We start from the raw sequence: 12,278 nt of genomic DNA on the forward strand, positions 1-12,278 counted from the left end.
TGGGGAGGCCTGGCAGATTGACTATATCACACTCCCACAAACCCGTCAAGGCAAGCGCTATGTGCTTACACTGGTGGAAGCAACCACCGGCTGGCTGGAAACATATCCCGTGCCCCATGCCACCGCCTGGAACACTATCCTGGGCCTTGAGAAGCAAATCTTATGGCGACATGGAACCCCAGAAAGAATGGAGTCAGACAATGGGACTCATTTCCGAAACAATCTCATAGACACCTGGGCCAAAGAGCATGGCATTGAGTGGGTGTATCACATCCCCTATCATGCACCAGCCTCTGGGAGAATCGAGCGATACAATGGGTTGTTAAAGACTACATTGAGAGCAATGGGTGGTGGGACCTTCAAACATTGGGATACACATCTAGCAAAGGCCACCTGGTTAGTCAACACTAGAGGATCTGCCAATCAGGCTGGCCCCACCCAATCAGAACTTTTACGTACTGTAGAAGGGGATAAAGTCCCTGTAGTGCACATAAAAAATATGCTAGGAAAAACAGTCTGGGTTACTCCTGCCTCAGGCAAAGGCAAAGCCATTCGTGGGATTGCTTTTGCTCAAGGACCTGGGTGCACTTGGTGGGTGATGCGGAAGGATGGGGAAGTCCGATGTGTGCCTCAAGGGGATTTGATTTTAGGTGAGAACAGCCAATAGATTAAATTGTGTGCTATTAATTGCTATATAATCCTGCCACTGTATGTCATCATTATTATAATTGTTATGTGCTATATTGATGGTATTACAGTAAGAATTACTTAGATTAATGAAGAATGAACTTTGACAAAACTGAGTGAAGTGCAGTAGTGATGGAACCAGGACTGACTTCAGCATGCAACAATCCAACACCACACACCATCCTCCTGCTGCGCCCAATGTCACCTGCCTGCCACATCACACCAAAGCCCAATCCTGTTCTGCCGACTGAGCGGACTTTGCATCATGCCTCCTGCCCAGACAGACTGTTACAATAGATGGAGCTCAAAGTCATGGACTGAATGAACTCAACAGACATTTGATAGAGATGGCCCATAGACCGCGGGAATGAGATCTATACGTATATATTAAAAGACAGGAAAAGTGATGGTGATTAATTGGAAATGTATCAGAAAGTGTGGGATCTGGGCATAACGTAAATGCTATAGAATAAGGGGTGGATATTGTCCTGGTTTCGGCTGGGACAGAGTTAACTTTCTTTTTAGTAGCTGGTACAGTGCTGTGTTTTGGATTTAGTGTGAGAATGATGTTGATAACACTCTGATGTTTTAGTTGTTGCTAAGTAGTGCTTATCTTAAGCCAAGGACTTTTCAGTTTCCCATGCTCTGCCAGCAAGCAGGTGTGCAAGAAGCTGGGAGGGAGCAGAGCCAGGGCAGCTGACCTGAACTAGCTAAAGAGGTATTCCATGCCATGGAACGTCATGCCCAGTATATAAACAGGGGGGAGCTGGCCGGGAGGCGCGGATCGTGGTTCGGGAACTAACTGAGCATCGGTCAGCAGGTGGTGAGCAATTGCATTGTGCATCACTGGTTTTTTTCTTCCCCCCCCCCTTCTTTTGTTATATTCCTTTTCATTACTATTATTATTATATTTCATTATTACTATTGTTAGTATTATATTTTACTTTAGTTATTAAACTGTTCTTATCTCAACCCACGAGTTTTACTTTTTTTCCTTTGCTTTCCTCCTCCTCACCCCACTGGGAGGGGGAGGGGGAAGCGGCTGCGTGGTGCTGAGTTGCTGACTGGGGTTAAACCACGACACTCAGTCAGTAGTTATTGCTTTCTAGGAGGTTCAGATATATGTCTCCTGAAAGAGTGAATTTTGTGGCAGGCAATCTGCTCAATGTTGGTAAATCTTGGGTGGGGCAGGATATCTATCTGTCTGCTGAAAGATAGGTATCTTTGTTCTATTCTTGATAAAGCATGTAGAAATTATGGTTTTTAAAGAAGTTAAGATATAAGAAGATTGGGCTGCCCCTGCAGTGTTTTGGTTTTTTTTGGTGTTTTTTTTTTCGTTAAATACTGGGAAGATTTTGTAGGTGAACTGTCTTGTGTTTGTGTGCATTTAACACCTAAAATGTTTACATGTAAGAAACCACTGTGCTCAGCTAGGAACTGAATAGGTATTGTTGGCTTTTCTCCAGAAGTCTTTCAAACATTTTTCTGCACCAGTTGTCTGTAAGTGTCATAAAAAAGAAACTCCTTGGTCAGAAGAAACTGGCAATGCACATATTCCCATTTCAGTTTAAATGTTTAACAGATTCTAATCAAAGACAGATTTTCAAATCAGTGAAAACTAATTTACTCAGATGTTTGTAGTGTGTTACCAGTACATCAGAATGCTCTGGGAAGTCAGTTGATAAAACAAATGTAGATATACATGCCCAACTGGTCAGCAACAGCATATTTTGGTTGTTAGTGTTTGTAACTGTTGTATGTTGATAATGTGTAGTAAGTTGGGGAACTCCAGTTTTTGTGGAGATTGCTCATGTAAGTATTTTGTAAATTGCTGCAAAGAGCGGTGTGGATTTTGGTCAGAAATCTTGTGTTTAAAAAAAAAAAGCATTGAGCTCTCAAATCTAGAAAACTTTGATAGAAGCTATTGATAATTAATCAAAATATATTGTTCATCATGGTAATTAAAAAAAAAAAAAAAATCAGTGTCTCTTCTGGGTGTCTGTATATATGTGCTTGTTGCTGTGCAATGAGCAAGAATTCCAAACCTTGGAAACTTAAAGTTTTTTCAGATCATCAAGAATACTTACATATGGGGAAGGAGGAGAAAGTTTTGATTTTTTTTTTTTTATGGTGAATAACTTTGTAGTTGTTTATAGGTGAGATTTAAAATATAATTGACTTACTGCAATTTACAACTTAATCCCCTTCTCCAAATTGATTGTCTGACTGAATTGTTATTTTGGAAGTTCAGTAGGTTTAAATACATGCTCTTCTGTCAAAGTTTCAGGTGACTGCTACTACTTTGTTTCATATTTTCATAAGAAAATTCTTTTTGCTTGGAAAGTGTTGCTGTGAAGGAGAAATAAAAACATCTGCCTCAGCAATAAGTGGTTATAGTCATGGTAACTTGAGAGAACGGTGAATTCGTCATCTCCCTTTTTTTCCTCTTCTGCCCCCAAATAGAGGTATTACAAAGCAGGAAAGAAATTGCTTCAAGCTTTTGGATTTTCAAGAAAGACAATTACAGTATTTGCTCAAATCCAGAATGCTTCTAAATCTAAGTTGACACTACATATTGAGTATTGATTTAGGGTGGAAAATTAAAATACTGTGTATCTTAACCTTAATTAATAGGAGGGTGAGGAAGATTGATGGGGGAAGGACTTCCAGGGGAGTCACTGCCATGATATGTTGTGTGTGACTGCTGTTCCATGGCAATTGCCACAGCACAGGCTCTAAAGAGGAAATCTATGTGGACCCTTGAATTTTGAATCTCTGAAAGACAAGTAAAAATGTGGGTTTGAGTGCAGGAAAATATAATGAAACTTTATGTAGGGAAGAGTTTATCCAAAAGAAATCAGAATGTATTGAGAGAAACTTTAAAAATAATTATAAACAGTAGAACACAATACATTTCATTGCATGTTATTTGACTGTTTTCCAAACTCAAACATCATTATGCAAAGAACTTTAAAAAAAGGCTAGACAAGACCCCATTTTATTTAATGTGAACAAATGTGATTGCTCAGTAAGCATTCAGTTTGGTTTTTTTAATGTTTTCATTACAAATATATTTGATTTTGTTGCTCTGTAAATCTCTGGTATTTAGACAGTGTTAGGTGGGTGATTGTTATGTCACTGCGTTCTGAACTTACTAAAGAGTGTTAAAGGCAGTGGGGAACAATAGAGAGTATAGGAAGGAAGGAATCATCTTTTGCAAGTCTTGAGCCCTTAGGTTTTACTTGTTTCTGTTCCCTGCAATATTCTGTCACAGTGTTCTTAGATTATTTTTTTTTTTAAATATACTTCTGTGGTTTTGCATATAGTTTTTGAGGGGCCATTAAAATGGAGTAATTTTCAGCTAAAGTAAAAAGTCCTATGCTTTGCACCTTTAGAATGCATATTCATTTGTCTTCAAATATCTTCAGAATTTCGATTATGCTTTTGATTGCTTTCTTTGACAGGGCTACGATAGAGGAGGCATATTCAAGGTCAATGACAAAACTAGCCAAATCAGCGAGCAATTACACACAACTTGGGTAAGTGTGTATAAGAGAGAAATAATTAACTGCATATATGTTAAGAATCAAGTTTGATTCTGAATATTTTATTGATGATGTTGAAGGTAGCATAACTTTGCCACCTTTAAAAATGATTGTTAGTTCTTCAGTTACTATGCAGCTATGCAAAATATCATGCAGCTATGACAAAAACAAGACAGTATAGTTCTTTATTCACAGTTAAAAAACCAACCAAACAAAAAACCAACACCATCGAGGAATTGTCTGTTCCTCTGTGTTTAAGGTTGAGTTCTTTTCAGACATAATAAAGAATGTGACTTTCTATTCTGTGCTCCCAAGCCTATGGTAATTATTTTGAAGAGAGAACATATGGTCTGCAAATGTGGCAGTGAATTTATTTATTTTTATCATCTACTTTCTCAAGTGTTATCTTGGTCCTCAGACATGTTAAGAATTAGACTTTTTAATAGATTTATTCCATAGTTAAAATTTTATACACAGGATATGTTTTTAAAAAAATGAAATGATTAATGGATGTTGTTTTTCATTAGAAAGATTATGCCAACAGCTCGGACTTCTTAGATGAGGCTAAAGAATATTTTTATTTGTAGTAATCACAGCTAGAAATGTGGAGAGCTTTCATCGGTGGATAATTTGATACCAGTTGTTGCTGCTCTTCAAAGGTTCTGTATCTGCATGTTAGTTTGAACATCAGTGCTTTAAAGGCTATGCATGGTATTGATTTTTCAGCAGCATTGACCTGGAAACTGAGGTAGGAGTGTATCTTTAGAATAGCTGGAGAAGTCCATTCAGTATAGAAATCTGAATCTGAGGAATGACCTGTCCCCCACCTTCCTTTACCATATGGTTAATCTTGTGGCTGTAATGATGTAAGACAACTGGAAACTTAACTAGCCAAGTAACTTTTGGTTTCTTTTCACTATTCAAGTATGCACATAAAAATACTTGTACATGTTAATTTTTTTTGAGCTGCTCTTGCATCATCTTTAGGAATATCATTTGTCATTATTGTGTGTTGATGACGTAGAAGAATAAGTTAATTTTGCTGCGTTTTACTCAGAGTCAATACAGATAAAACATAAACCACTGAAAAGTTAGGTAGGATTCCAAGTACGTTTGAAACATTTAATAAGAACATCATTTATAGCAGTTGTTGGGTTTTTTGTTTGCTTCAGTTTTAGGAACAGAGCTGAAATTCTGTGAACATATCAGTTATACTTTAGCACTATTTAAAAAAAAAATTGTAGCCAACTGAAAGGAAAAAATCCAAATGAGCATTAAACTTTCCCCCCCCCAATCTAGGACATTTGCACCAGTTTGGGATGTTTTCAAAACCTCAACAGAAAAACTAGCAAGCTGTCACTTGGACCTTGTGCGGAGATTACAAGAGCTAATAAAAGAAGTTCACAAGTATGGAGATGAACAAATCAAAACTTATAAAAAGGTTATTAATTTTTTTTCTTATGCGTGTCCAATGACTTGTTAATGTTAAAATTAAAATGGTTTGGTTTTGACAACTACGTGATATTTGGCAGACTAAAGAAGATGTTTCGGGAACATTGGAAGCAGTGCAAAATATTCAAAGTATCACTCAGGCCTTACAGAAATCAAAGGAAAACTACAATGCAAAGTGTGTTGAACAAGAACGTTTGAAAAAGGAAGGAGCAACACAGAGAGAAGTTGATAAGGTAGTTCTGTGACATCTTACTTAAATTCATTGTGTTGTCGATCTGTAACACATTCACCTTGTATTAGTAAGTGAAATGCTCAAAAAGGGCTAAAAGTAGTTGTGGCTATTTCATAATGTGCATGATACTTTGTATGCCTAGTTATGTTTTGTTTACACTTCCTTATCTGTTATAACTGCACTGCAGTTCTAATTCTTTATTTTGTAATTACCTGTATTATATGATAATTTTGTTCAGTGGCTTTTACAGAAATGGCATATAATTGTTTCAGCTTCTGTTATGTTTTTTGATGCATTTTCTTAAGTAAATATGCAAACACTCAATGCCTTTGTTATTGAATTAAGGAGTAGGAAGTTTTGTGTTGTCCCCTCAAGTGAGACAAAGTAGCTAATTATAGGAGTATTTGAAGTCCATTCCATTGAGAAGAAAAACAAGTTAACGTTACTTTCAATGCTAATTTAAGAGGTTCTAATAACATGAACCAAAACCCCAAGGGATGAGTAACTTGATGTTGCATTTAGTACTGTCCTTGGGTCATGGGCGAGTTTGATCTGTTCACAGAATCATAGCATGGTTAAGGTTGGAAGGGACCTCTGGAGGTCATCTTGTCCAACCCCCCTGCTCAAGCAGGGTCACCTAGAGCTGGTTGCCCCGGACCGTGACCAGATGGCTTTTGAAGATCTCCAAGGATGGAGATTCCACAATCTCCCTGGACAATCTGTTCCAGTGCTCGGTCACCCTCACAGTAAAAAAAGCGTTTCCTGATGTTCAGAGACAACCTCCTATGTCTCAGTCTGTGCCTATTCCCTCTGGTTCTGTCACTGGGCACTACTGGAAAGAGCCTGGCTCCGTCTTCTTTGCACCCTCCCTTCAGGTATTTACATGCATTGACAAGATCTCCCCTGAGCCTTCTCTTCTCTAGGCTGAACACTCCCAGCCCTCTCAGCCTTTCCTCATAGGAGAGATGCTCCAGTCCCTTCAGTATCTTTGTGGTCCTTCGTTGGACTCTTTCTAGTATGTCCATGTCTCTCTTTAAGTGCGTTAATAGCAAGAGGAGGTCTAAAGAAAACATTGGACCAATACTTGATGAAGATGGTCATCTGACTAATAGGGATGAAGGAAAAGCAGAGGCATTCAATGCTTTTTTTGCCTCAGTCTTTAATAATACTGATAGGGGACTGGGCAGCCCAAGGTCTGAGTTGGAGGACCACGAGCGCGGGAACAGTGACTTTCCATTTGTGGACACTGAAATTGTAAAGGATCGCCTGTATCAGCTGAATGTTCACAAGTCCATGGGGCCTGATGGGATTCATCCCAGAGTACTGAAGGAGCTAGCAGATGTTACAGCAGGACCCCTCTCAATCAGCTACCAAAGGTCTTGGGAGTCTGGGGAGGTCCCCGCTGACTGGAAGCTAGCCAATGTTATTCCAATTTACAAGAAGGGCATGAGGGAAGACCCAGGGAACTACAGACCTGTTAGTCTAACCTCAGTACCTGGAAAAATTATGGGGAAGATCATACTGGGTGCTATTGAAAGACATTTAAAGAGCAATGCAATCATCAGGCACAGTCAACATGGGTTCACAAAGGGAAAGTCCTGTTTAACTAATCTGATATCCTTCTATGATAAGGTCACCCACCTAGTGGATGAAGGGAAGGCAGTGGATGGAGTTTTTCTGGATTTTAGGAAGGCTTTTGATACTGTCCCTCACAGCATCCTTCTGGACAAGTTGCCCAGCTGTAAGATGAGCAGGTTCAAGGTGCACTGGGTGAAGAACTGGCTAAAGGGCAGAGCTCAAAGGGTTGTAGCGAATGGGGCTGCATCTGGCTGGCAACCGGTCACCAGCGGTGTTCCTCAGGGCTCAATTCTAGGGCCAGATCTGTTCAATATTTTTATCAAAGATCTGGATGCAGGAGTTGAATGCACCATTAGCAAGTTTGCTGATGATACCAAACTGGGAGGTGCTGGTGACTCTCTCGAGGGATGAGAGGCCTTGCAGAGGGATCTAGATAGACTGGAGCATTGGGCAATCATGAATGGCAAGAAATTTAACAAGAACAAATGCCGGATTCTGCACCTGGGACGGAGTAATGCTGGGCCCAAGTATGAATTGGGAGAGGAGTGGCTGGAGAGCAGCCCTGCAGAAAGGGATCTGGGGGTGCTGGTTGACAGCAGGCTCAATAGGAGTCAGCAGCGTGCCCTGGCAGCCAAGAGGGCAAACTGCATCCTGGGGTGCATCAAACACAGCATAACCAGCCGGTCAAAAGAGGTGATGATCCCTCTGTATTCAGCATTGGTGTAGCCTCACCTTGAGTATTGTGTACAGTTCTGGGCCCCACAATTTAAGAAGGATGTGAAGGTCCTTGAATGTGTCCAGGGGAGGGCAACAAAGCTGGTGAAAGGGCTGGAAGGCATGTCCTGTGAGGAGTGGCTAAGGACTCTGGGTTTGTCTAGTTTGGAGAGAAGGAGACGACTGAGGGGCGACCTCATTGCTCTCTACAGCTTCCTGAGGAGGGGAAGTGGAGAGGGAGGTGCTGATCTCTTCTCCCTGGGATCCAGTGACAGGATGCATGGGAATGGTTCAAAGCTGTGTCAGGGGAGGTTCAGACTTGACATTAGGAAGCATTTCTTTACCGAGAGGGTGGTCAAACACTGGAACAGGCTTCCTAGAGAGGTGGTCGATGCCCCAAGCCTGTCAGTGTTTAAGAGGCCTTTGGACAATGCCCTTAATACCATGCTTTCACTTTTGGTCAGCCCTGAAGTGGTCAGGCAGTTGGACTAGATGATTGTTGTAGGTCCCTTCCAACTGAAATAGTCTATTCTGTTCTCTTGTATTGGGGAGCCCAGAACTGGACACAGTATTCCAGGTGTGGCCTCACCAGTGCTGAGTAGAGGGGAAGGATCACCTCCCTCGACCTGGTGGCAACACTGTAACTTTTTTTGGTTTTCAGGAAACAAAGTAGTAGAGGAAAGAGGTTATGTTTCCCTGTCTCTAATGATGTCTTCTCTTTTTAAATCTTGATACCTCTGCCTATTTCCATTTCAATTATCTGATCTGTGTAGGGCTCTGTTCTTGTTAGAATGGTCTTAGTGCCTTTTGTACTGCTGTCTTGGTGGAGCAGATAGAGTTGGTTATTGTTTGTCACTGATGACAAAAGTGATCCTGTTGACCATGTTCTGATTGTTTTATCTTTAATATAAATTTAGCTTTTTTCCTAGCTTCTGCCTGGACAGTCAGTTTTGGGTTCTAGACATGAATCAGAAATATGTGGGATGGCAGATGTTTTCCTGCCAGTTTATTCAAAATACAATTTTTCTGAGTTCTTGTGAATAGATTGAAATTTTTCAGTAGGAAAAATTGACTTGATGGAAGGCTTGCTTTTGAGATGTAACTTTGCAGTCTCTTGTCCAGTTGGAAACAAAAAAAAAGTTCAGTCTGACTAATGTCTACATGCAGAAGGGAGAAAGAGGAAGCACTATAGGCTGAAGGCCATTTCTTACTGTTTTATGCATCTTCCCTAGATACTTTTGTTTGAACAATTAGGCCATAGTTGAATGCTCAGCTAATACTTCAAAAATGTTTCCAGTGGGAGCCGGTAACTGTGACCGTCACATCTCTTCAGTCATGTCTTTATTCAAATTTACACTTGTAATTTCAGAAACATGGTGACAAAGATTGCATTAATTTATTTTTCCTTTGACCGAGAATAGCTTTATTACTTTTAGCATAACATGAAAAATGTTTTTATCAAAATCAGAATAGCTGCTTTATCAGAAAGTGGGGGATCTGCACCAATATGCTAAGAGCTTATCACAAAGCAAAATATTTGGAGAAATACTTTATTGAAGAATCTGAGGAGGTATCTGAGAGCTTGCAGTTTTCATTGCAGCTGAAAGTTAGTGTTAACTTGTGTAATAATTTCCTGTTCTCTGATATATTAACTTCTCTATAGTGACTTGACAAAAATTCTTGACTGATACTTATTCTTTCAATTACTGTAAATCTGCTAAATAGAGTTCTAGCAATTGCTGCACCTGATAATAGACACATAGTGTTTTCAGAAGAGATTACTAGTTAATTGTACAATGTTTGTGTGCTTTATCATTTTGTCTTGCTGAGGAGGTTTTGTAGATGCTTCAGCACGTAACACAATTCTGCTCATGGTTAAACAAGAGACAACCACAAGAGACAGAGAATGTTTTGTTTGTGTCAATCCCATGCATATGGGATTCAATTACATAATGCTTTACAAAAAGACTTTAAAAACAAGTCTTTTAACTTGACATTTCCTTCCTTTTCAATGATTAAGTTTGGAATCATCTTATTGCAAAGCAATCTTAATTCTTTTTAAAACCAGGTGTTCATAGAGCACCTTTTACTTTTGGTATAGTAAATGGTGTTTGGGAAACAAGATAGGACTGTTTTCTTCTTGGGAATTCCCCTATGTGAATATGCAAAAGTGAGAATCATGAAGTAAAATTCAGAGCCAAGTAACTGATGGGTTTGATACATCCTGTCATGCCATCCTTAATGCCTGAAGGATCCATATTCTTCATACAGTGAAGTATTTTCAGGCTCTGTTATGCTGGGTTTAGAGGACTACATGAGCAAGATCTGCTTAAGCTTTCTCTGTAACTGGAAAAATGGAACTGTAGCTTTGATTCCTCTTCCTTTGAAGTCCTGGTTGATGTTTCCCCAGGTGAACAAGTGCTAACACTATACTGTTACTCATGATTTTCAGTTATTTTTCTCTTGGAAATTGCAGAATATAACTATATCTTTCCAGAGGGCATCTTTATATTAATTCATTTGAAAGTTATAGATAGTGGTCAGCTTTATAAGTCATTGCAAGTGAGAAATAGTTTCCGTTTTTACTGTGGAACAGATGAAATTCATTTGAAAGAAGAGAGGAAAGCTATTCGGAACTAGAACAAATAGTAAATATATAACTGTCTTTACTGATGTCATTAACAGTTCAGAAATACTTTTGAGTTACAACTGATCAGAAATTTCAATAAAGTAGGCATGTTGAACACAGAAGCTAGAAAAAAGCTGATGTTCAAGGCAAATAATTTTTATTTTAATTGGCTTTTAACTTGGAAATAGCAAGAATATCAAAGTTGTGAAAAACTTCATCTCATGTTTGTCATGCTGTAAACTTTGAAAATAACTTTTTCTCTACCAAAAACAATCACTTAATTCAGTTTTGTCCATGTAATATTGGGATTCTCCTGTATTTCTTTTGTCTTTTAAGAATATTAAGCCCACAAAAAGAACATTTTGGTTTATTAGCAACAAATAATGAAACAAATCAATAAATCATAAAGCCAAAAAGAACTATTATAAGCAACTGAACTGCATAAATCTGGCCATCAGTATGTTCTGCATTAACTTCACTTTCAAATATCTCTTAATCTTAAAATTTCCATTGACGTAACTGTGGCGGGTTGACCCTGGCCGGATGCCAGGTGCCCACCAAAGCCGCTCTATCACTCCCCCTCCTCAGCTGGACAGGGGGAGAAAATAAAACGAAAGGCTCGTGGGTCGAGATAAGGACAGGGAGATCACTCACCAATTACCATCACGGGCAAAACAGACTTGACTTGGGGAAAAATTAGTTTAATTTATTGCTAGTCAAATTAGAGCAGGATAATGAGAAATAAAACCAAATCTTAAAACACCTTCCCCCACCCTCCCTTCTTCCCGGGCTTAACTTTACTCCTTATTTTCTCTACCTCCTCCCCCCCGAGCGGCGCAGGGGGACGGGGAATGGGGGTTTGGGTCAGTTCATCACACGTTGTTTCTGCCACTCCTTCCTCCTCAGGGGGAGGACTCCTCACACTCTTCCCCTGCTCCAGCGTGGGGTCCCTTCCACGGGAGACAGTCCTTCACGAACTTCTCCAATGTGAGTCCTTCCCATGGGCTACAGTTCTTCACAAACTGCTCCAGCATGGGTCCCATCCACGGGGTGCAGTCCTTCAGGAACAGACTGCTCCAGCGTGGGTCCCCCGTGGGGTCACAAGTCCTGCCAGCAAACCTGCTCCAGCCTGGGCTCCTCTCTCCACGGGGCCACGGGTCCGTAGGTCCTGCCAGAAGCCTGCTCCAGCGCGGACTTCCCACGGGGTCCCAGCGTCCTTCAGGCATCCACCTGCTCCGGCGTGGGGTCCTCCACGGGCTGCAGGTGGATATCTGCTCCACCATGGACCTCCATGGGCTGCAGGGGGACAGCCTGCCTCACCATGGTCTTCTCCATGGGCTGCAGGGGAATCTCTCTGCTCCGGCGCCTGGAGCACCTCCTCCCCCTCCTTCTTCACTGACCTTGGTGTCTGCGGAGTTGTTTCTCTCACATCTTCTCACTC

General features: G+C 40.5%; 1 protein-coding gene across 2 annotated transcripts in view; it reads left to right on the forward strand.

The window, feature by feature from the left end:
- The window catches only part of LOC127029095 (F-BAR domain only protein 2-like), a 104,386-nt gene that overhangs the window by 18,218 nt on the left and 73,890 nt on the right, over positions 1-12,278 (forward strand). For both annotated transcript variants that reach the window (XM_050914735.1, XM_050914736.1), the window contains exons 3-5: positions 4,152-4,226; positions 5,532-5,673; positions 5,765-5,917. In XM_050914735.1, the coding sequence (XP_050770692.1) occupies positions 4,152-4,226; positions 5,532-5,673; positions 5,765-5,917 (370 nt within the window). The remainder of the gene's footprint in view (positions 1-4,151; positions 4,227-5,531; positions 5,674-5,764; positions 5,918-12,278) is intronic.

Source organism: Gymnogyps californianus, unplaced genomic scaffold (assembly GCF_018139145.2).
Source record: "Gymnogyps californianus isolate 813 unplaced genomic scaffold, ASM1813914v2 HiC_scaffold_69, whole genome shotgun sequence".
Classification (NCBI taxonomy): Eukaryota; Metazoa; Chordata; class Aves; order Accipitriformes; family Cathartidae; genus Gymnogyps; species Gymnogyps californianus.